The sequence below is a fragment of the Lolium perenne genome, chromosome 7 (assembly GCF_019359855.2).
Source record: "Lolium perenne isolate Kyuss_39 chromosome 7, Kyuss_2.0, whole genome shotgun sequence".
Classification (NCBI taxonomy): domain Eukaryota; kingdom Viridiplantae; phylum Streptophyta; class Magnoliopsida; order Poales; family Poaceae; genus Lolium; species Lolium perenne.
Window position 1 is genome coordinate 321,910,329 of NC_067250.2, and position 26,143 is coordinate 321,936,471.

General features: G+C 43.8%; 1 protein-coding gene and 1 long non-coding RNA gene across 2 annotated transcripts; one reads left to right on the plus strand and one right to left on the minus strand.

The window, feature by feature from the left end:
• Nucleotides 1-13,423: 13,423 nt before the first annotated feature.
• Nucleotides 13,424-15,295, minus strand: LOC139833020 (uncharacterized). Its single transcript, XR_011748006.1, has 2 exons — nucleotides 14,905-15,295; nucleotides 13,424-13,644 (listed from the first exon to the last, which is right to left on the minus strand). It is a non-coding gene; the product is annotated as an uncharacterized lncRNA (long non-coding RNA).
• An 8,381-nt stretch (nucleotides 15,296-23,676) lies between these two features.
• Nucleotides 23,677-25,896, plus strand: LOC127314958 (uncharacterized). The gene has a single exon (XM_051345500.1). It carries the CDS (start codon nucleotides 23,677-23,679, stop codon nucleotides 25,894-25,896), a length of 2,220 nt encoding a protein of 739 aa, XP_051201460.1.
• Nucleotides 25,897-26,143: the final 247 nt, after the last annotated feature.

Consider the following 26,143-nt stretch of genomic DNA (forward strand, 5'->3'; position numbering starts at 1 on the left):
TGGTTTAAGGTTTTGGATGCACGAGAAGCATTCCCTCTCAGTACAGGTCTTTGGCTAGCAAGGTTGGTTAGCAAGCATAAAAGTTGAGGGAAACAAACAAATATACATGTGATAGAAACAATCATGCATCTTCCTTGTAAGCACAAACAATTTTAACTTCAGAATACTAAGCTCATTAGCTAACAAGAAAGAAAGATAATGAAATAATATATCTACATGTACTTCCCTCTTTTCTACTTAAGCCTCAAAGTATTGTTGCTGTTGACCAATGCTAAGTTTGCCAAAACCAAATAGATTTACTTGATGCTCCCAAAGTGATATCAATACTAACAACAAGATCAATCATATAACAGAAATTGCAAACTAAAATAAGGTGTGCAAAAAGTAAATGATAAAACTTCTCATTAATATTCCATAACGATAACTCACACCAAGGGATACATAGATAACCAACTAAAAGAGAGATACTTCCACACTGCAAACCATCTTATATGATAACTTCCCTACTCATGATATGACACTACTTGACAGTAAAAAGGTAAAAGATAGTGATGATGTGATACCGCGGCACTCCCCCAAGCTTTGAACAAACCAAGGGGGTGCCAATACCAATGATGAATTACTCCTTCGATGGTGATGGTGGAACGACCCTGATGGGAGTGAGGAACCGCTCTAGCATTCTGCGAAGTCGGTTGTTCTCCTCCTGAAGTATCTCCACTTCCCTTCTCAGAACACTGTATTGATCACAAAACTCATCGGTAACCCGAAAAGCTTCCTCCACAGCAGGGAAAGAGTTGAGGCTAGGAGCAAGTGGTAAAGGTCCCTGCAAGTTATGAGAAAAAGAACGTCGAGTGTTAACCGATCCCACCAAGATTGGCTTACTCCCCACAGCTTGCTGCTCTCTTTTTATTGATGACATCTTCTTCACTTCCTCCTTGACGCTCTCATCCATCTCTTTCCGTCTTGTCACGACCCTTTCCTCTTCCGCCCATCCAACGAAAGTTCCTTGATCTAGATCCTGGAGGAGCTCACGTTTGCAACGCATTGCATAATCTTCTGAGGATGAACCTTGCGACGACATCTGGACAGAAACAGGTCGAAACAAAACACGACGAGAAGACGATATACGGACCTCGGGGGATCCGGGGGATTATATAACAAAAGTTTTCACGACAAAAGGAAAGCACCAGGTCGACGAGTGGGAGAAGGACTCCGAGCAGCCGTCCCCATATAGCGGCGCGGCCAGGGTGGGCCCCGCACCACCACGTGGGGACGCGCCCTCGTGCGCCTCCTCCACTCCGATTCGATCTCGTAATTTTTCATATTTCTAAAAATAGCAAAAATATTGTTCGGAAAGTTAAACGCGGACTTTTTACTACCAAAACTGTTACCTATTCGAAGTCAAACTCTGTAGAACTATCAATTTGATCTTTGATGAAAGTTTCCGGAGTCACCACTCGAATAACATCAACATCTTCATTATAAGAATCTCCAGAAATATAATGTTTGAGTCTTTGTCCATTCACCACTTGTGTGGCATCATCTTTCAGCGAAGCAATTTTTATTGCCCCTGAACGATACACCTCCACAATGACATATGGTCCTTCCCATTTTGAGAGTAATTTTCCTGCAAAAAATCTGAGACGAGACCGATACAATAGGACTTTATCTCCAACATTAAATTCTCTTTTAATAATTCTTCTATCATGCCATTTCTTAACTTTCTCTTAAAAAGTCTAGCATTTTCATAAGCTTCACTTCTCCACTCATCTAAAGAACTCAATTGTAGCAACCTTTTCTTACCGGAAGTTTAAAATCTTTATTAAGTTCTCTTACAGCCCAATAAGCTTTGTGCTCTAGTTCTAAAGGTAAATGACAAGCTTTTCCATAAACCATTTTATAAGGGGACATACCCATAGGATTTTTATAAGAAGTTCTATAAGCCCACAACGCTTCCTTCAACTTACTAGCCCAATTTTTCCTAGATTTATTAACAGTCTTTTGCAAGATAGATTTAATTTCTCTATTTGATAATTCTACTTGCCCACTAGTTTGAGGATGATAAGCTGAAGCAATTCTATGATTAATACCATATTTAGCAAGAGTTTTTCTAAAACCACCATGAATAAAATGAGAACCTCCATCAGTCATAAGATATCTAGGTACTCCAAACCTAGGAAAAATAACATCTAAAAGCATTTTTAAAGAGGTCTCACCATCAGCACTTTTTGTGGGTATGGCTTCTGATGTCTACGCACGCTCCTATTCCTGTAGACAGTGTTGGGCCTCCAAGAGCAGAGGTTTGTAGAACAGCAGCAAGTTTCCCTTAAGTGAATCACCCAAGGTTTATCGAACTCAGGGAGGTAGAGGTCAAAGATATTCCTCTCAAGCAATCCTGCAATTAAGATACAAGAAGTCTCTTGTGTCCCCAACACACCTAATACACTTGTCAGATGTATAGGTGCACTAGTTCGGCGAAGAGATATTAAAACGCAGGTAGTATAGATGGTGGTAAACGGTAATTGCGATCTGAAGTAAATATTGCAGGAAGTAAAGATGCAGTAAAACAGTAAATAAGCGATGTTTGCAGTATTTGGAAACAAGGCCTAGGGATCCTACTTTCACTAGTGGACACTCTCAACATTGCAATCATAATTTAATATAAATATAAGCACTTCATCATACTACTCTCTTGTTGGATAAAGAACTCAAATTCATTGGGCAAGTGTGCAAAAGCACACCTCAAAGGCGTATTCCCAAGTACTAATAAACACCCCACACTGTCACCGTGAGCATTCATAGGAGGTACTAACACACCACAATTCATAAGGGAGTTACACACGGCGCACACACTGTCACCATTACACCGAGGTCACAGTAACTCCAAAGTTCACATAATAAAACACTTGAATAGCATATGACATCTAGATTACAAAGCCTATGATCACATAGATGAACAAATAAGTGCTACTCTCAAACACTCTCTTGTTGTATAACAAACACCATTCATTGTGTAGGGCTACAAGAGCACACCTCAAGCCGGAGTAAACAAGCTTCACAACATCCGGAGTTCATATTTAAAGTAACCTCTAGAGTGCATAATAGACAAGAGTAACATCTACATATTCATAAAGATCACACCATGGGAGAGAGAGATGAACCACATAGCTACCGGTAGAGCCCTCAGCCTCGGGGGAGAACTACTCCCTCCTCATCATGGGAGACAGCAACGGTGATGAAGATGGCGGTGGTGTCGATGGAGATGACTCCGGGGGCAATTCCCCGTCCCGGTGGCGTGCCGGAACAGAGACTTCTGTCCCCCGAAACTTGTCTTCGCGATGGCGGCGGCTACAGAACTCTTTGTGGAATATCGTCGATTGTTTTAGGGTTTTCGTGACTGGAACAATATATAGGCGGAAGGGCGGCCTCGGAAGGGTCCCGAGGGGCCCACACCATAGGGGGGCGCGCCCCCCCTCTTGGCCGCGCCGCTAGGTGGGATGGCCACCTCGTGGCCCCTCTCCGTCTCTGCTTCGGTGTTCTGGAACAATCCGTGGAAAATAAGGCCTTGGGCTTTTGTTTCGTCCAATTCCGAGAATATTTCCTGTGTAGAATTTCTGGAACCAAAAACAGCAGAAAACAGGAACTGGCACTTCGGCATCTTGTTAATAGGTTAGTTCCAGAAAATGCATAAAAATGATATAAAGTATGAACAAAACATGTAGGTATTGTCATAAAACTAGCATGGAACATAAGAAATTATAGATACGTTGGAGACGTATCAAGCATCCCCAAGCTTAGTTCCTACTCGCCCTCGAGTAGGTAAACGATAAAAACAATAATTTCTGAAGTGACATGCTACCAACATAATCTTGATCATACTATTGTAAAGCATATGAGATGAATGAAGTGACTCAAGGCAATGATCTATAGCTTGCTAACAAATAGATAACATATAGCAAAACTTTTCATGAATAGTACTTTCAAGACAAGCATCAAAAAGTCTTGCATAAGAGTTAACTCATAAAGCAATAAATTCTTAATAAGAGGTTTGAAGCAACACAAAGGATGATTAAGTTTCAGCAATTGCTTTCAACTTGTAACATGTATATCTCATGGATAGTTGTCAACATAAAGCAATATAACAAGTGCAATAAGTAAACATGTAAGAATCAATGCACACAGTTGACACAAGTGTTTGCTTCTAAGATAGAAAGAAGTAGGTAAACTGACTCAACATAAAGTAAAAGAAGGGCCCTTCGCAGAGGGAAGCATGGATTACTCATGTGCTAGAGCTTTTTATTTTGAAAACATGGAAACAATTTTGTCAACGGTAGTAATAATTCATATGTGTTATGCATAAGACCTCTTATAAGTTGCAAGCCTCATGCATCGAATACCAATAGTGCTCGCACCTTGTCCTAATTAGCTCGGATTTCCATGGATTATCATTGCATTACATATGTTTCAACCAAGTGTCACAAAGGGGTACCTCTATGCCACTTGTACAAAGGTCCAAGGAGATAGATCGCATTTGATTTCTCAGTTTTGATAGATCTCAACTTGAGGACATCCATACCGGGACAACATAGAAAACAGATAATGGACTCCTCTTTTATGCTTTAAGCATTCAACAACAGATAATATTCTCATAAGAGATTGAGGATTAATGTCCAAGCTGAAACTTCCACCATGATACATGGCTTTGGTTGGCGGCCCAATGTTCTTCTCTAACAATATGCATACTCAAACCATTTAATCATGATAAATCACCCTTACTTCAGACAAGACGAACATGCATAGCAACTCACATGATATTCAACAAAGGTGTAAAAAGTTGATGGCGTCCCCAGAAACATGGTTACCGCTCAACAAGCAACTTATAAGAAATACGATACATAAGCGACATATTCAATACCACAATAGTTTTTAAGCTATTTTCCCATGAGCTATGTATTGCAAAGACAAGGAATGAAATTTTAAAGGTAGCACACAAGCAATTTACTTTGGAATGGCAGAAAAATACCACATAGTAGGTAGTTATGGTGGACACAAATGGCATGAGTTTTGGCTCAAGGTTTTGGATGCACGAGAAGCATTCCCTCTCAGTACAAGGCTTTGGCTAGCAAGGTTGTTTGAAGCAAACACAAGTATGAACCGGTACAGCAAAACTTACATAAGAACATATTGCAAGCATTATAAGACTCTATACTGTCTCCTTGTTGTTCAAACACTTTTACCAGAAAATATCTAGACTGTAGAGAGATCAATCATGCAATCCAAATTTCAACAAGCTCTACGGTAGTTCTCCACTAATAGGTTTAAACTACATGATGCAAGAGCTTAAACATGATCTATTTGAGAGCTCAAAACAATTGCCAAGTATCAAATTATTCAAGACCATATACCAATTACCACATGAAGCATTTTCTGTTCCCAACCAAATAGCAATAAATGAAGCGACTTTCAACTTTCGCCATGAACATTAAAAGTAAAAGCGAAGAACACTAGTGTTCATATGAAAAAGCGGAGCGTGTCTCTCTCCCAAACAAACATGGTATGATGGTGCCCACTTTATTGAAAATAAAATACACAACAGAAAATAAAGACGCTCCAAGAATAACACATAGTATATGAAGCAATAAAAATATAGTGAACAGAAACAGGACCTGCTATTTTTATTGATGAAGAAGGGGATGCCTTGGGCATCCCCAAGCTTTGACGCTTGTACTTCTTGAATATATCTTGGGGTTACATGGACATCCCCAAGCTTGAGCTTTTGTCCATTCTTCATCTCATCTCATCATTCTTCTTTCCTACACTTGAAAAATTCCTTCATACAAAACTCATCACAAATCTCATTAGCAGCGTTAGTGCAATGATAATATTAATCAAATCTACAAAGTTCAGTATGACATATGAAAAGTATTTTAATAAGCATTAGCTACTGTAGCACAACTTCAATAAGGTTCTTTGATCAAGAGAACTCAAAAAGGTGGGCAAAAAGATGCAAATGCAAAACAGTGCAACAATCTGTCAAAACAGAACAGTTCGTAAAAATTGATTTTTGAAAAATAGTTACGCTGCGTAACTCGAAAAACTCTGAACTAATGAAAGTTAGACAAATACCTGGGGAAGATGCTCGTAAGTTGGCAGCTCAAACTTACGTTCTGGTGATTTTTGGCGATTTTTCTCGTGACGAACCAGAAACAGGAAACAAGATTGCAAATCTCCCAAATACCACTTTCTTACCATTAGAGGCAATTCTTGGCACAAAAACAAAACAAACATGATAAGGAGAGGTTGCTACAGTAGTAACAACTTCCAAGACACAACAAAACAATAGCAAAATAAAAACATGGGTTATCTCCAAAGAAGTTCTTTCTTTATAGCCATTAAGATGGGCTCAGTAATTTTAATGATGCTCGCGCAAGAAATAAGAGTTGAAGCAAAAGAGAGCATCAAAAGCAAATAAGAAACACTTTTAAGTCTAACCCACTTCCTATGAAAAGGAATCTTGTAAGGGAACAAGTACTGAAAGCACAAAGCAACAAGCATAGAAAGGCAACACAAGCGCAACTTCAAGATTCTCAACATAAAGAGGGGAAACTTAATATTATTAAGATGCATATAACCATGTTTCCCTCTCTCATAATAACTTTCAGTAGCATCATGAACAAACTCAACAATATAACTATCACATGAAACATTCTTATCATGAGCTACATGCATAAAATTATTACTCTCCACATAAGCATAGTCATTACTATTGATTGTAGTGGGAGCAAATTCAATAAAATAGCTATCATTATTATTCTCATCACCATAATCATCATATATAGGAGGCATATTGTAATCATAATTAATTTTCTCCTCAATATGGTTCAGTACAAAATTTATAATAAAACTATCAACTTGCCATTCAATGATTTTTGTGCAGCAATCAGAGTGCCGCAATGGGGATCATGCGAGAAGATAAAGGGATCGCCGCAAGAGTTCTTGGACCTCTTCAAGATGATTTGTCATGGAAGAAGTTTCTCAGAGGATGGTGGTAAAATCAGTAGCATTCATTTCCCAGCTATTCGTTACTTTGCTTATTTCATTACCAAGTGCGTTCTAGCAAGAAAGAATGGAAGTAAAATATCTATCCAGGATCTAGCCTTTCTAGCTGCTGCATTACAAGGTAATAGGATTTATAGCTTGGGTGCTTTGATAGCCAATAGACTTGCTACTAACCGTGAGAAGGGAGGAATTTGTGGAGGTCTCATCGCCTCTCGCTTATTAGCTATGCATAATGTAGAACCTCACCATCTTGATATTCAGCTCCCCATAGAGAAACTTGACATAGTCTCCATGATTAAGCATGAATTTGTTTCTGATTCGTCTAATTTGAGCAACCTGTCTTACAGAATAACATTTTACAAGAAATCTTGGACAATAACTAAGAAAGTTGAAAAATTAGTAGGATTGCCTGCACCTTCTCTGTTTAACCTTGATTTCAGGGAGGATTGGTCAGTCACGGAAAGTGCAGTTAATGCATACATAGAGGGAGGAAGCCATCGTGCAAGAGGCAACACGGAGGAGGCCGAGGAACACCTCGATTCGTCATCCGATGCAGTGAGCTCTTCGCATCCACAAGCTGGGTATGAGGAACCCTCACGTTTTTCTTCTGCATCGGTACCTTATTATGACTACTCCATGTATGATCCACCGGCGTGGAACCCAGACCCTCGCTGGGGTTGATCTCCACTTAGGCCAAAAGCCTAAGCTTGGGGGGAGGTATACCGGCATCACTCATTCTTTGCATATTATGGTTGCTGGATACTTGTACATACTTGTTTAGTTTCTTTGAGTGGTTTTCTAATGAGAGGAAGATGATATTTGGGGAAGTACTGCCTGAAAACAGATTCTGGACTGTTACTAGAAAAATTCGTGCGCACAGCCAGAACGTTATTTTGAGCTCCCAATTTTTGTGCAGGTTCCCCAGGTTGTTATCTAACTTTCATTAGTTGAACACTTTTCGAGATGAGCAACGTAAGATTTTTGTAAAAATCGATTTCTGTACTGCTGTCAAGTTTTGGCAGATTTCTGCCTTCTCGCTTTTCTGTGTTTCTTTTAGTTTTCATTTTCTTGTTTTTGCTTTGTTTCTTTCCTAAAACAAAAAAAGACAAAAATATTTCTGTTGTTTCTCTTCACCATTTGTTTATCTTGGTTTCTTGCATTTATCTTACTTTATTTGCTATCGTTGGTTTGCTATAAGAAAATCCAAAAAGATTTTGCTTTGTTTGCTTGTTTCCTTTTGTTCTTGCTTCCAAATTCGAAAACACCAAAAATATTTGCTGTTCTTCTTTGGTTTTGTAAAGTTCTTTATGAGTTCAATGGTCTTTGGTGGCTGGAGCGTGGTTTTCATTTCATATTATCCAAGCTACACAAGTGAAAAGGCAATAATGACGATCTATGACAATCTGATTGTGGTGAGAGGCTGGTATGAACTCTATTTGTTTTCATTTTTGTACATATACTCATCCATGTGAGCATGCTTAGTTGGTTCATGTGAGGTATATGTCATTTAAGAAAGTCTAGCAGTTCATGATCTCTCATGTTTAGCTCCAATTTATTAATATGAGTAGCATGTCATGGATGTTTGCTTGCATTGTTTTATTCATAGATAGGTATGATATTGTGGTATCCCCCTCTGAATAATTCGTTTGAATTAACTTGGCACATGCTCACGCATGCATATGACTGAACAAGAGTCAATTAAGCCTCAATGATTTACATTGCTTCAGAGTTCTGGTATCACTTTTATGCCTCAGTTAATTTATTTTGCCGCAAGCATGATTATGACAGTTACTGCTTTCTTGATTTGTCGCTCCCTAGTCTTTTGCTAGCCTTCACTTGTACTGAGCGGGAACGCTGCTCGTGCTTCCAAACACATGAAAACCAAGTTGTTCCAAAGTGTCCACCATAAATACCTATGCATGGCATTTCAAACCAATCCAAGTAAATTCTCATGCGCTACCTTTAAACCTTCAAAATGCTTCTTAATTTGTGTTGATGTTTCATAGCTCATGAGGAAGTATGTGGTGTTTAACTTTCAACCTTGTCATTTACTCTTGACGGACTTTCATATGGACTAGTGGCACATCCGCTTATCCAATAATTTTGCAAAAAGAGCTGGCAATGGGGTTCCCAGCCCCGATTAATCAAACTTTACTAATAATTCTCTTCACATGTTTTGCTCTGATTCATCAGTAAGCAACTTAATTTTGCAAATAGACACTCCTCCATGGTATGTGATTGATGGAAGGCACCCGAGGATTCGGTTAGCCATGGCTTGTGTAAGCAAAGGTTGGGGGGAGTGTCACTCATAATAAAACTAAAATACGTGTGTAAACAAAAGAGAAGAGGGATGATCTACCTTGCTGGTGGAGATAACGTCCTTCATGGGAGCCGCTCTTGGAAGTCCGGTTGGCGAGGTAGTTGGTGTACCCATTACCATTCGTTGACAACAACAAACACCTCTCAAAATAATTTTACTCCTGTTTTAAAAATGGAAAGCTCTAGCGCATGTTAATCCCTGCTTCCCTCTGCGAAGGGTCAATCTTTTACTTTTATGTTGAGTCTCCATCCTTTCTTTGAGCACTTTCTTGAGAGCACAACTGTCATTCTTAGTATAATATGCTTGTCTCAAAATATGATTGATTGTGGTATAACTTTGATGCTTTTATCTTTGACAATCACTATTTCTAGTCTTTCTATGAACTTCAGAGGTGCCTGAGCATTTATGTTTTGCTGATCAAATATGGGCAAGCGAGATACCACTCTATCATACTCATTTATGAACATTGCAATCTTGCTTATATACATGATTCATGATGCTTATTATTAATTGTTGGTACCTTTCCATGATTGACATAGCTATTAGATGATCTTATTTGCATGTATCTTTTTATGAACTGCCTAAGTGTTAGCCATAGCATGAGAATATTTACATCATATGAACAAATGTGTTCGTGAAAGTTCTTTTATCGCTCAGTTGTTAACTGAATTGCTTGAGGACAAGCAATAAGCTAAGCTTGGGGGGAGTTGATACGTCCAAAACGTATCCACTTTCCCGAACACTTTTGCTATTGTTTTGCCTCTAATTTGTGTATTTTGGATGCAACTAACACGGACTAACGTTGTTTTCAGCAGAACTGTTCTGGTATCTCGTTTTTGTGCAGAAATCCAACTTTCAGGAAAAACCTCGGGATTTTGACAGAAGGCCCTATTTTCCCAGAAAACTCACGGAGCCAGAAGGGCAAGTCAGGTGGAGGCCCGAGGACCCCACACCCTAGGGCGGCGCGGCCCAGGAGGGGGGCGCGCGGCCCTAGCGTGTGGCCCCCTCGGCTGGCCCTCGATGCCCTCCTTCGGACTACTTATCGCCCTCGACCTAAAAACGCACGGGAGAGAAGTCGAAGTCGCCAGAAACCCTCCAGAACGCCGCCACATCGCGAAACTCCGTCTCGGGAGCCAGAAGTCTCCGTTCTGGCACTCCGCCGGGACGGGGAATTGGAGGAGATCATCGTCGCCATCACCACCGACGCCTCTACATCAACCAGCCATGTTTCCCCCATCCATGTGTGAGTAATTCCCCCGCTGTAGGCTGAAGGGGATGGTAGGGATTGGATGAGATTGGTCATGTAATAGTATAAGATTGTTAGGGCATAGTGCCTAGTGTCCGTAATTGGTACTTTGATGATATTGTTGCAACTTGTTATGCTTAATGCTTGTCACTAGGGTCCGAGTGCCATGATCTCAGATCTGAACATGTTATTGCTTCATCATGATATTTATTGTTTATGGTCTTACCTGCAAGTTGTATACACATGTCGCTGTCCGGAACCAATGGCCCCGAAGTGACAGAAATCGGGACAACCGGAGGGGATGGTAGTGATGTGAGGATCACATGTGTTCACGGAGTGTTAATGCTTTGCTCCGGTGCTCTATTAAAAGGAGTACCTTAATATCCAGTAGATTCCCTTGAGGCCCGGGCTGCCACCGGCTGGTAGGACAAAAGATGTTGTGCAAGTTTCTCATTGCGAGCACGTACGACTATAATTGGAACACATGCCTATTGATTGATTTGTACTTAGACACCGTTTTATTATTATCTGCAAATGTCCTGCTTGATTGTTACATGAGTTTCTCTCATCCATGCAACGCCCGTTATCCGTCCCCATGCCTACAGTATTTTAATCCTGCTGTTTACTATAATCACTACTGCTGTCTCTGTTACTCTGCTGCTGTTATTTCACTATCGCTATCATGCTATAAAGCTGTTACTTATCGATAAACTCTTGCGAGCAAGTCTGTTTCCAGGTGCAGCTGAATTGACAACTCCGTTGTTAAGGCTTTCAAGTATTCTTTGTCTCCCCTTGTGTCGAATCAATAAATTGGGTTTTACTACCCGCGAAGACTGCTGCGATCCCCTATACTTGTGGGTCATCACATCCAAACACAATGTTAATCTCCCTCACATACTATACGAGGTTGACTCAAGGGAGACAATGAAATTTCTTCTAGTTAGGAGCACTTTCACGCAAATCTGTGAAAGTGTGTGATCATGTTGAACAGAAAGAATAAACTAGTTGCAGCGGGGGCACATGGAGTTTGAGAGTAGCAGCGGAGCTCGTTGAAGATAAACAAGGCTGGAGTACATGGAAGTGGACGCTTGGATGAAATCAAAACGGTGGAGGATATTCGCCGATGTGAAGTTTGTTTTGTTTGTGTTCAAATATAGTGTATGACTTAGGTTAAGCGTGGATTTTGAGTTATAATACAGATGAATAGGTAACAAGTAGTGTTGGAGTCACACTCTTGTAGCTTTGGCCTACTATATAATATGGAGGGTCTCATACAATGTAACCTATGACCACTTGAAAGGTACACATACGAATGGGAAGCCGACGGCTTGCGCCGGCGCCTGAGGCGACCAAGTGTTGTGGTATCTGAGGGGAGGAGTGCCTGTAATCTTGCCCCAAGGACCATCATTTGGCGAACCTCATTAACAAATTTTGGTATCATCATCGTATTATGATTGCTTCATTCTCGGTTCGATCATGTGTGGATAATATGGAGCAACATGTTCCTTAAGAAAAAAAGTCTTTATTAAGATATTGCAGGCTGTTAATGTTGAAGATAGTGCCCTAGAGGAAAATAATAGAGTATTTATTATTATATCTCAATAGTCCATAAGAAGTTGTATGTCATGCTATAACTATATTAATCGGAAACATTGATACACGTGTGGTGTGTAAACAAACCAGGGTCCCTATGAGCCTTTGTGTGGACTAGCTCATTGGTCATCCGGCTCATTGGTCATCCGATGATCGAGATTTCCCAATCATGGACATTTGTGTCAATTGACAATGGGATCATATCATTAGGTGAATGATATGATGGAATATCCAATATAAGTATTGCAACGCAATCAAGTCACAAAGTTCATCGTTGCGATAATTATGAAAGCATAGTAACCTAATCCTTAGATTGTGCGATCATATCTAATCGTTATCACCGGAGGCTGTCTTAATTGCATCAACTGTCACACCGTAAGATGGTGATCATAAAGGTGTTGCTCAGTTATTCCGAAGGGATAGGATGAGGCATATGTATCGAGATCGGGATTTGTTCATCCACGTGCCGGAAAGATACTTTGAGCCCACTCGGTGAGATTACATCCATGAAGCTTCACAGCAAATGACCAGGTCATGGGGATGGAATATCACGGGAACAAGTTAAATAGCCTTGTCAGTAACGAGATTGAACTGAGTATGTTGATACCGACGATCAATCTTGGACAAGTCTGGTATTGAGGTAACAAAGGGAACAAAACTCAATTTTTATGGTTCAACGACATGTATATTCGTGGAATACACGGGGGTCATTATGGGCATCCAGGTCCCGCTGATGATCATTGATCGTAGAGGCATCTCGATCATATATGTAGTGTTCTCGAACCGTTTGGTAACACATTTAAGGAGTAGGTGACGCTTGTAGATGCTTTTGGTTTTATTGAAAACACTGGAGAATAGTGAAAAGAGAACCGGAAAAGTTCCGTGAGGATCCGAAGGATGTTCAGAGTGATTCGAAAGGTCTTTGGGATCACATGGAATTAAATAATATGTATTGTATATTAATTAAATAAATTAATATTAAATTAATTAATTAATTAAAAAGGTGCATTTCACCTTAATGGGCCCCTCCCAGAGGGGAGCCCATTAAGGAGTGTGATGCCCCGGAACCGGTACCATGAGGATTCCAGCGAACCTGCCAAAATCCGCATGATATCGATTCAGAGACGCCCTCCGACACGACGTGCGCGACGAATCACACACGTGATGCCAGAGGAATTAACACGAGCGGTAACATTACAACAGGATTACAATAGAGCCCATAAGATACATATATTACAACAACGACTCCAACGAGTCAAGATACAAATAGATACATACAAAGATCCAAATCATACAGAAGATCAAATACGTCCGAGTACGGACAAGATACAAATTGGACTAAGAGTCCTGAAGATAACCAGTGGCGTCCATAACCCTGCCCAGGCCAAGCCGGAAGGGTAACCTTGCTAACGTCGTCATCTTGTACCTGTTTGTCGAAAAGCGGGTTCCGGAAAAGAGGGAGAAAAACGAGGGTAAGTACCAAAGGCACGTACTTGCGAGACAAGACCAGCTATGCTTGCTGGTGGGCGGTGTAAACTTCGCCCGGCTATATGTGGAGTTTAGCGGCAGCAAAGCACTAACCAATAGAGACACGCTACAACATCCGTCTAATAGAGAAGGTGAGAGAGCGCATATTCTAGCAGTTCTATACTCTGCAAACAAACCCTGCCATTGCGATCCCCCTTAGCCAAGAGGTACTAACAAGGCACTCACACAGTTGACAATTTTATATCCATTCCATTATAATAGGGCTAACTTACTACGCAAGTAATTAGCAAGTTATTAGCGACATCATTAGGTGTAAGTTGTTCTATGATCGAGTTAAACAGCTCCCAGTCGTCCATAACCGCGGACACGGCTTATCGATAAGATGTACACCCTGCAGGGGTTGCCCAAATGTAACCACACGCATGCTCGACCCACTTACGACAGGTGGATGTCTCACAACAAGACCGTTCCCAAATCAACAAGAAAGTCTAGGGGGGCCACCCGCCTAAGCTACCCGTATCGAAGTTCGGCCGTACTCCGAGACGGACTCAGAGGTTTGCGCCGGCGGCTAGGCGTGCGAACCACACGCTTCGCTAAACGTCCCGCAAGGTACAGTACAGAATATAAACACCCGAAGGCAACAGGAAGTAAACACCCGAAGGCAACAGTAAGTAAAGCATGGCATACATGGCATAGGCAAATAAAACCAAGGTTGTGGCCCCCTTTTCAACTGACTTGAGAAAAGGTAATGGGTGAGGGGGGGTCCCAATAATCGTCCCCACGTACGGGTAGAGCGCTCAATCTCGGAACAGATAACAAGAACTCGGGTCCTAGGGGACATTAGCGAGTCAAAGTTCCGATGCTTTCGCAAAGGGGCTCACAGATGCCTCTGCAATATTATTATCCCTTAGCAATTTTAGTTGTAGCAAAAGTTTTCATCATCATTTGGAAAAGGTAGTACATGTGTCAACATACCAACAAGATATCCCGAACATTTCGAGATATCAACAGAAAACCCTAAACTCGCCTACGACTCGCAAAGCTGGCAAACAACAAACAATAGGTAGGGCGAGGAGGTGTATCTCGGACATATAGGTAACAGGTGGATAGGACACGTGACACAACAGAATCGCAACATAAGGATAGCAATAGATCAAAAGAGGATGTAAAAGTAAAATAGGTGAAGGGGTGGGCTCGCCTGTGAAAAGCTGCAGAAGAACTTGTCGGAGAACTCGTCGTATCTCACATCACCACTTCGTGATCCTATCCGGGAAGAAGCATATGCTGGAACACACAACGTATGCAATCTTACTACTACGGATAAAGAACCAGCATGCTCAAGATGATATGCATGACATGGCGAGGATGATGCGGTGCAACTTATCCATATTAATCGGAGTCGGAACCCCGGACAAACAATTAAGGTTGGAGTTGCATTTTCTACCGACAAATTTAAGGATGGATTAGCATAGCAAACATGGCAGGGGTGAGCTACATCAAAGTTAAATGGAACCGGGACAACATATATATAATATCCCACATATTCCATATGTTCCATATTAGGTGTTAATGCAAACTATCACGAAATGGTATGAAGCATGATGCAACAGCAGACATGGATGGCATAATCATGTTCCTCTCATTTTTTTGATCAAAAATCATATATAACACTTTTTATTTCGAATTACCATTTAAAAGTTATTAACAGATTGGTTTTAATAGTTGAAATAGAAAATACAGGATTTATTTTATTAGGGAAAGGACCCGAAAACAAATGCAGATCAGGGGAAGGACCCCGGGTTTATTTGTAAAACGTGCAGGGGGTTTTGTTGCAAAGCAACAAGGACAGGGGCTGCGGGTTAACTTGCAGGAACTTGCAGGGGCCTAAGAGCAAAACTGACTAGATCCAGATCTGGGAGATTTTTCTCACCAGAGGAGGGCCTAGCCTCGGACGCGGACAGGTGGGGCCCGGGCGACGACGTGGCAGAGCTGACGTGGACAAGCTTGGCTGCAAGGGAATGCCGCTCGCGTTCCCAGGGAGGCGGTCACCACGGGCGGGGCGTCGCGCGCGCCGGCAGATGGAGGCGTTCCAGGAGACGAGGGGAGGTGCGCCCGACGCGCATCGACGACGCGGACAAGAGGAGGCGGCGCCGCCGGCTAAAGGTCGACGGAGATGCGCCGGCGGCGAAGATCTGCGGAGAAGACACGGGTTCACCGTCGAGGAGACGAACCAAAGGGAAGCGGGAGGAGGTCGAGGAGATGCAGGGGGTTACCAGGAAGCTGATGGCAAGGTCGGAGAGGACGGGGGAGGCGCGTAGCGGCCGCGAGCTTCGCCGGAGCGCGGCGGCCGACGGAGAGAAAAATGGCCGTGGCGACGAATTGGGGAAGCCCCAGGCTCGATTGAGTGGAGGATGAGATGCGCGGCGTCGAGACGCGTCTTCTGGTACCCTTGGTTCGGCGCGGGGTTGGCTGTAGCGACGGGGAGATGGCGGTTGGTTGCGGTGGTGCTCTCCGGTGTGAAACCCTCCTCCTGATTTGCTTGCAGAGGAAGAAGAAAAGGGGAGGGGAAGATAAGGTGGAGCAGGTGGTGGCTTGGCGTGATCCAGGAAAAGGAGGAGAGGGGAGTTTCACATGGGGGAGGATGGAGCTGGGCGCGGTGGTGGTGGAGGACCAGAGCCTCACGCCATCTGCGTGACGAGGAAGACGACACGGAGGGGAGGCGAGATTCTTTTCCCACGAAGGGGTATGGGCCAGGTGGTGGGTTGGGCCGCCTGCTCGGGCCGAGGGAAAGAGAGGGAGAGGACTGGGCCGCCGTGGGAGAGAAGAGAGAGAGAGGCCAGACGGGCCAGAGAGAGGGAATGGCCCAGGGGAGGTTTTTCTGTTTTGTTTTCTTTCCCTGTTTTTATTTAAAACTGTTTGAATTCAAAAACCTATTCAGTTTTGAATTGGAATTAGATACGAGAGTGAGATTCAAAACTGATTTTCAAAATATTTACCTTATTTGTAAAACAAAACAAAACACCTTTATATTCAAAAACTTCTTTGTTGGAAAAATATTAATTATAAAATAGGTAATATGAGGAAGAGGGAGATTAGGGTTTTATTTAAACTGAAAGATAAGGGAGGGTTTATAAAATAGTTTTATTTAATAAAAACATGGATGACATGATGCATATGCCATGAAGATGCATGAAAGAAAAAGAACAGACAAAATCTATAGGGGTCCTACCCGGGGCCGTTACAAGGAGGCAGCCTCCCCCAAATGGATAAGGATGGGGGCGGCTAGGGTTTTGGTGGGCACCTTGGCCGCACCCCCTCCCCTTCGCCGGCCACGCCCCGCCCCTATATAAGGCGGTGGCATAAGGGTTGGAGGCATCCCAAGGTAAATTGAGAGGAGAGCTCTTCTCTCCTCCCATGTGCCTCCAACCCCCCTCTCTCTCTCTAGTTTTCTCCCCCGCGCGCGGTTCCTCGAAGATCTGTGCCCGCGGGAGTTGACTCCACCCTAGTACACTGTCGTGCTACTGATGTTCCGATCCAAAAGATCTACATCCGCACTCTCGGCTGGATTGGAGAACCGGGAGTCGTCGCTGAGCATCGTATGTGTGTGAGACCACGAAGGTGCTGCCATTTGTGGCGCCTGCCGTTGTACGAGGATCATCATGACCCTAAGGTAGGCGACGAAGTACGACTACATCATCCATGTTCTAGTGAAATGTTAACCGCTTTCGGTATACGAATGTACATCACTAGAATCTTCTCATTACACTCCATGATAGATATGGCCAATCGGTGTACGCTAGTTAGAAAAAAGGATTTGCTAGTTCCCAGCTAGCTGAGAACTAACTTCGTGCTCAGTTAAGTCCTACATTATTTGTTTTGCTACATTATTTGTTTTGTATTGTGATTCTTGCTAGTCATAAGTTGTTGCAACTGAGATTTGATGATATCATCTGACTGAGAATGAAATTAGTTCTCAGTCGACTAAGAAATAGTCACACTCTAGAAAATTTATAGTTTTCTTCTGCGCACCCCAGCAGTTAAATGTGTTGAACCGTTTTTCTCTCTCTTGTAAGGCGATTAAACGACCTAGGTTTTAGCGCTGCCGCCGACGTCCGCTTCTTCCGATGCTGGGCTCGGCATCATTGATACCTGTCCCCGTTTAGGGTCTTCTTCCTCCCCTGCATTCTATACAGAAGTGAGTTCTGCGGTTCAGTTTCTCGATTTGGTTGAAGCTTTCTTGGCTGACTGAGGTGCAGCTAGGAGCCTTGTCTGTTCGTCTGGTTCCTTGAATCCCTATTGACATGTTGTCTAGGTTGTTTGTGGTGCAGCGTGGCCTACCCATCTTGGTTCAGATTAATGATTAGTTGAATTTTTCTTGGCTGATTGAGGCGCAACGCTTGGAGGTTGGCATGTTCGTACGGTTCCTAGGACCGCTCTTGTCTGTGATCTTTGCTTTGGTTAGTCTGTAAGGGGCCGAGTCCTCGGGCACTTGGCGAGCTAGTTCATCTTGGAGATTTTTTTGAAGGTCACCATAACCAATGAACTGTTTCAGCTGGAAATGTCAAGGTATAGGGAAATCCGCAACAGTTCTTGAGCTTGATGTTCTTCTCAGTACACACATTTCCCAACTAGTCTTTTTATGTGAAACACGCCAGAGTGATCGTGGGCATCGTCTTCGAAATCGTCTCGGCCTTAGGGGCTTCTATGGTGTTTATTGTGACGGTATGAGTGCAGGACTAGCTCTTTTTTTTGCCATGAAGGTATCAATGTTGATATCAAGGACTCTGGTCCAAGATTTAAAATCGTCATCCTCTTTTTTTGGTTGTAGATCAAACAAACCTCAAATGTTTTTTTTCATTTTATGTTGCTTACCACACTTATCAGGTGGTGAAAATCGCCATCATCTTCGTTATATGCAAGTCTACCACTGATCTGGTGTGAAATATGTTATGTTATCATATCCTTTGTGGTTTGTGGCTGCCTTGCGTTGTTGAACTGTAATCGAATTGCTTGGTTGAATCAGTTTTATTGACAATTTGTGTATTAGTGTGTATCTTTTAGGCTTTACATTCTTGGTGATGCCATAGCTAAGTGGGGTTGTGCAACAGTTGCTGGCATTTGGTCTACCATAATTAATGCTAGCCCACTTGCATCTCTAGGAAGCTGACAACATAAGAAGTGACATGTAGCGAGATGCAACAATACTAACACGTGGACGCACATCCTATTATGTACAGTGCGCTTCTCTAGCTACTTGAGGCATTTCTAGGGGAAGGTCTCAATCGACATATAATCCATCAATTTGAGATGTTTCCAGACATAATGGAAGGTCGACAAGTACCCTTTTTTGTCCATCTTATAATTTTCAGCAATTACATTCTCAATAATATTGATGTGTCCGCATGTGTAGCTTGATTAGTCTGAAGTTGTTGGTTTACCACATTGGCATGAATTTGTTGATGCTTCTCGAAAAATCTTTGATGGTACTAGATCGACAAGAGGTTCCATGAAATTAAACTGGCGGGTTGATGCATTCTCGAAAAAAAATTGGCAGGTTGGTCAGACTCATCCTCCACTATCATTTTGTCATTTTGTGCATGATGATATGAATAGTCATGACAACATTCCACATTTGTGATGTATCTTAGTTTCTTGCCAAATGACAAACAATTTATGGCCCGCCAAGCTTCTGGTACTCCAAGTGCTCGCTCCATATCTTTCGTCACACCTCCATGACACTCTAGATCTTTTTTCGATAATGGGAATATATTAATTAATATTGATGGATCACAATTATACCTAGCCTCAGCAACAACGCAATACCATAATGGTAATACGGATGCACATAGCCAAAAAAGAAAAAGAAAACTAAAAAAAATAAGTCCCGCTACGATATTCCAGTCCTAGCAACAACAGTACAACCACCGCCAAGACAACACCTCAAATCCAGGCTCCCCACCAGCGACGCCTCCAACAAGGGAACGGTGCACAAGAGCCATCATCGCCCGATCAAAAGATCTTAGGTTTTCACCCTGAAGATAGTTTCCACTTTCAAAACAATGCCTTTAACAAGACCATTGCCAGACACAACCAATTAAGGTCAGACCTTGAATTTTTATCCTGAAAGGTACGACTCTGAACTTCAAGTGTGCTGCTTCCCTCACTTACATACTGCTGTTACAAGACCCAGAATACTAAGCAAATCCCTCAACAACACCACAACTCGATCATCCACTGCTAGTCCTCCAATCTGGCCTTCAAGAAATTCTCCATCTCTGATACACCATGGACCAGAATGTCATCTGCTGGCCACACAGAACATAGATTCACATCGCTCCCTCTGGAACCAAACAGTCAGAATAAAAGCATGGGCGCGCACAACCAAATACCTCCCAAACCATCAAACTCCAGGCACGAGAATTATTACATTTGCCAGCGGAGCCTTCCGGAACTCAACATCTAGCCAAACCGAGACAGACATGCATAAAGAAGATCTTCGTCCTGGCGCGCGCGAGATCCGAGGACCACCACCTTTATTCAGGCCGAACGAGCAGCCCCCACGCGACCCGCCGGAAACCTCACATGGTTAGGAGCCACGGTTCATCAACCACCTCCAACCCGGACGGGGAGCAGCCACCGACCACCTCAAGGCAGGAACCTCCACAGCGAAGCCACGAAAGCCTAAAATGGGCCCGCAGTGGCCCAGATCGGGCCCATAGAGGCCCAAATCAAGCCCGTCCTTCTCCTCCTTTGAAATAACATCTCTCACATTATGTTTTGAAGTGTTTGATGTCAATACATGTGATACTCTAATGTTTGAAGTGTTTCAGAGATTATATATACACATATATGTGGGTGTCTTGTGTGAAAAAACAAGACAAAAGGAAGCAGAAAAAGTTTCACCAGACCGGATAATCCAAAAATCGGCTAAGGACTTTTGGCGATGTGGCTCAGTACTTCCCTGGACATGGGCCGGATTTTTGGCCGGACATTTGCCCGGAAATTCCCCAGGGCCGGACTTTTTGGTGGGGGCGGATTATCCGGCCCCAACTTAGGCCGGATTATCCGGCCCTCGAAAGTCTCCAACGGCTGGATTTTGAGGGGGGGTATTTATACCCCCCTTCTTCTTCCTTCCTCCTTGCTCAATCATTGCACAAATTTTGTCAAGCTTCACCACCATTAGAGCCACCTCAAGAACACAAGAATTGCAAGATCTTCTCCTCCACCCAACCAAAGCTCTTGATCTTTGGAGATCCGAAGGAGAAGACCCCGATCTACATCCTCACCGAAGAGATTCTCATTTCCCCCTCATATGCTTGAAGGCCCCCTTGCTAGTGTTCCTCTTTGGATCCCTAGTTGTTATTGTTGATGTATTCTTGTTGATTTGTTATGTTGTTACAGATTTGGGAGCCTCCAATTTGGTTGTGGATGTGTGCCCCAAGAACCTTGTAAAGGCCCGGTTTCCGCCTCGAGGAAATCCCTTAGTGGAAGTGGGCTAGGCCTTCGTGGCGTTGCTCACAGGAGACCTGAGTGAAGCCTTCGTGGCTGTTGGTCTGGCTTTCGTAGCGACCACACTCCTCCGAACGTAGACGTACCTTGTTGCAAAGGAAGGGAACTACGGGAATCAACTCCGTGTCTCCGTGTGCTCCACTCTCGGTTACCTCTATCCTTTATCTCCTCTATATATTGCGTAGCCATATCTTGATTAGTCGTTGACCTTGTCATATAGGTAAATTCAAATAGTTGCATATCTAGAGAATTTACCTTTGTGTCAAGCCTAAATTTAAAAAGAACTAAAAATTGGTTAGCACCTATTCACCCCCCCTCTAGGTGCGGCATACGATCCTTTCATCCTTCACCCAAGCTAACAGGCAGCGAGATACGCCGCCACACATCGCAACGCAAAGATGGCCGGCAGTCACCACCGCCTCGTCGAAAAGGGTTCCGCCGTGTCCCGCTCTCTCTGCCGATCTCCTCTACTCCTTGCCGAGCTTCGCCACACCACCGTTGCCCCACCATGCTCTAGCAACTGCAGCCAAAGCAGCGCCGCTGGACCGGCTTTCCACCGCCGTCGCCCTGTGAAGGGCCTTCGCGAGAAGGAGGGCCTGCCGAGCGTGCCGCCACCAGCGGCCGGAGAGACGAGATCGAGGTGTTACCTAGGTTAGGGTTTGGGGAGCCCCCATAGCAGCCTCGCGCGAGGCGTCCCGAGGGGAGAAAAATGTTGAAAAAATAGGAAGTCTCATGACACTCTAGGCCTATGATGATTTTGCCCACATGAACAAAGTACTCTTTGATGCTCACCCCGTTGTGATTAGATACATGGCCTCTTGTAGTTATCATGTGGTTTCATGTTTTGTTGATGTTTTAACCAATGTTCATGGATGTATATATTATTTTTATGTACTCCCTCCGATCCAAAATAAGTGTCGGACGGGGGATTTTACAAAAACAACCTCATATTTATTTATTGCTTAGCCCGCAGTCCACCCATCCTATTCTATCTCCATCCCAGCCCACAGCCGGACACGCACGGACTGGGTTCCTCACGTGAAAAAGAAAAAAAGGAAACGGAAGTCTCCTTCGATCTCCGCCTCCCTCGATCCCAGCGATTTTTTTTAAATAATACGAAATAATTATTTAATTCTAGGACTATCACGCGTTTTCAAAAAATTCCAAAAGTGTGACTCTGTCGGCATGTAGCAGACCGATCGGACAGGCGCGGGCCGATCGGACCATAGCAGGCCGATTGCAGGCGCCTGTGGTCGCGCGTCAGACGACAGCACCCTGTCGGACTGCTGCAGTCTGATCGGATGCTAGCAGCCAAACTGTGGCATGGCCCGGCCACGCGCGCGCGCAGACGTCGCTCGACACAGCCACGCGCAGACGCTCTCTCCCCGGCCTCCCTTTTCTTCTTTCTTCTTCCTCCTCTCTCCTCTCTTCTTCCATTCTCTCTTTCCTGCCCGTTTTCTTCCCTGGCTGCACAAGAACAGCTCAAAAACTTCACCATATTTCGCAGATCCCTAGTGATTTAGCCAATAAAACTTCACCATTTTGCTGCTATTAGTTGAGGGAAGCTCGATCTACAGATGGGTTAGGTTTTGGAGAGGATTGGTGGTGCTGTTTAGCAGCAATGGTGATGAAGTGGTGGAGGTTGGTGGTGGTGTAAGGGGCTGAGCTGCTGGTTCGTGGTGGTGCTGAGGTGGTGCGTGCTGTTCGTGCTGTTCGTGCTGCTGCAGTTGGAGAGGCTGCTCACGCTACAAGGGTAAACCCTAATCTTTGCATAGTAGTGTTAACTGTGTAGGTTAATAGGTTAATGTGGGCTGGTTTTAGTGTTAGTGTATTTATGTGGGCTGGTTTTAGTAGTTGACGCGGACGGAATTTTTTTTAGGTGAGCAAAGATGACAGATGTAGTGAAGATAGTATTTTACTATGGTTTGGGTAGTGTCCGATCAAATGAGATGAGAGTTGATCTGAGTGAGTTCAAGTATGTAGAGATGAATTTGACTGCCCCTAGAACATGGACAATTGAGCAGGTGAAGGACTGGTTGACAGAATGTTTCGGGCTTAATCCTGAAGTGCACACAGTGGGTGTGCATGCATTATGGACTAAGTCGTTACCAAACATTTTATGGTATCTGAGGCATGTAGATGATACCTCTAAGTGGGTGAGCTGGTTAAAAGGGTCTGATAGGAGAGGAACTAACCCTGTGGCATTAGTTCTTCCGGTGGCGAAGGAGGTAGTGCCTCCTGAAGGCGGTTATGGTGGAGGAGGTGGTTACGAATCAGGCCATAGCAGTCAAGCACCGGGCGGTGGCGGTGGTTATGATCAGGCCAGAGCAGTCAAGCACCCGGTGGTGGCGATGGTTACGAGCCTGGACAGAGCAGTCATGCGGAAGATGTTTATGGTGGTCAGGGTGATGGTTACGTAGGAGAAGACGGTGAGGTTGATGGTGACGAAGAAAATGGATACATGCAGAACCTGATGGAAGAGGAAGATACAGAAGGTGAAAGTGATGCTGATGATTCCGATGGGTCTGATGATGGCGCGGAGGTGCCTATTCCTGGCAGATGGAATCAGAACTTTTCATCTGCAATGACAATGAACGATGGCCTTGATTCTAACTGGGAGTATCACCAGAATAATGTCGCCGTAGGGGCTATGTTTCCTTCCAAGCGACATATGCAGGATGCAATAGTTAAGTGGGCAATGGCGACTCAAAGGTTGCTCAGAACAACCGTGTCATCTGGAAAATACCTGACGATGGAATGCCATGACATCAATTGTCCCGGAAGGGTGCATGGGTATGTTCCTAAGTACGACACAACATGGCGTGTGAGCGACTTTGTGGCGCACACTTGTGAGCTTGCAAGTATCCGCAACGACCATTGCAACCTGTCGTCAAATCTGATAGCTCGGCTGCTGTACACTGAAATAGTGGAAGGGCAAGCCATGGGAGTAAGGGGCATAATTAAGAATGTGAAGAAGCATCATTTGGACAATATTTCTTATGGCAAGGCTTGGAGGGCTAAACAGAGGGCGCTGGAGATGAGATTTGGTTCGTTTCGAGACGCATACGACGCAGTTGTTCGTTTGTTGCGGACACTGCAGGAGAGGAACCCAGACACACATATAAACATACAGGACTTGATTTTGCCGGAGTACCCAACTTACAGGATTCTGCATAGAGTATTTTTCTCGTTCGGTGTCTGCATCGAATCTTTCAGGCATTGTCGACCTGTGTTATGTGTGGACGACACGTTTCTCACCGGTCAGTACAAGGGTCAAATCTTGACCGCCATTGGAATGGACGGAAACAATCAAATCGTGCCACTCGCTTTTGCATTCGTGGAGAGTGAGAACACCGAAAGCTGGTTATGGTTCTTCAGACAGTTGAAGATTTCAATTGTGAAGGACACGCCGAATGTTTGCATCCTTCATGACAGGCATGCAGGTATACTGAAAGCTGTTAAGACACTCAAAGAGCCAGGGCAAGAAACGCCATGGATTGACATTCAGAGCCGTTGGTGCATGCGCCACCTGGGGGCCAATTTTTACACACAATTCAGGAACAAGAACCTTATGAATCTCTTCAAGAAGCTGTGCATCCAGAACCAGCATTGGAAGTATACTTTTTTGTGTACCAAACTCCAGGAGTTCACGAAGCAACAAGTTGTGCAGAGGAAAGCAGCACGAGATGCAAACATAGCAGCACATATGCAGGCAGTTGCAGCACAAACAGCAGCGGTAGAAGCACCAGTTTACGAGGAACCCCAAGGTCTGTGTGATTTGCCAGGATTTGACCCGCCCGGAACAAGGAGAAGGGAGGGAAGGCAGATTAAAAACTTTGAGCAGTGGATAGAGCACGAGCCTACGGAGAGGTGGTCCTTGTTGCATGACACACATGGAGCTAGAAACGGCGTCATGACAACCAACCTCGCAGAATCGTATAACTTTGTGCTGAGAGGCAACAGGGCTTTGCCACTTACAGCAATAGTAGAGGGTATTTTCATGGGCACAGTTAAATATTACAGAGAGAGACGCGAGAAGGCGCAGATTCATATGGTGAACAACCCAGGCACACCGTATTGTTCGAAGATTATGGAGTACATGCATAAGAAGAAGGAGAAAGCTAGACATCTCGCCGTTGTTCCCATTGGGAATGTGGAAAGAAGGTTCGAAGTCCGCTTACCTACAGATAGGTTCGGGTGTGGGAATCCGCAGAGGACGCATGATGTGAAAATTGGCAGTGAAGAATGGCCAACGTGCGAGTGCACATGCAACAAACCAAAGTTGCTTCATCTTCCTTGCTCGCATGTGCTAGCTGTTTGCGGTGTCCTTGGGATGCCGGAAATCTCGTTCGTCTCTCCGTATTACCTTAAGGAGGCCGTGCTGAACACCTGGACCGGAGAGCTGCAAGGATTTCGGTCATTGGGAAATTTCAACACTGTAAACCCTTCTGAAAGGCGATATATCCCACACCCGGCGCTACTGAGGACAGGCATCGGTAGAAGGCCGTCGCAGCGCATCCGGAATGATATGGATGAATCTGAAGCAGGAGGGCCAACGAGACAATGTTTCCCATGCAATGAATTTGGTCACTGGGACACTAATTGTCCAACCTTCGGCACTGGCACAGCAAGAAGGGGGCAGCGATGCACAAGGGGACGTCGCGGGAGGGGAAGAAACTAGTTCGAAACTTCTTTGCAACTTTATGTAGTGAACAATGAATTTGTAATAAGTACGAAACTACTTTGCAATTTGAAATGTGAACCTATCTTATTGTACCTTTATGTATTGAACAATGAATTTGTAATAAGTATGGAACTACTTTGCAATTTTATTATGGTCATGTACGTTACAATAATTTATATCCGTATTATGTCATTTTGGTTTTGCAACTATGTTATCATTTGTAATGAGTAATAACGAATGTTTT

Excerpts from the sequence above, each read along its gene's own strand:
- LOC127314958 (XM_051345500.1), top strand. The coding sequence starts at position 23,677 with ATGCAGAACCTGATGGAAGAGGAAGATACAGAAGGTGAAAGTGATGCT.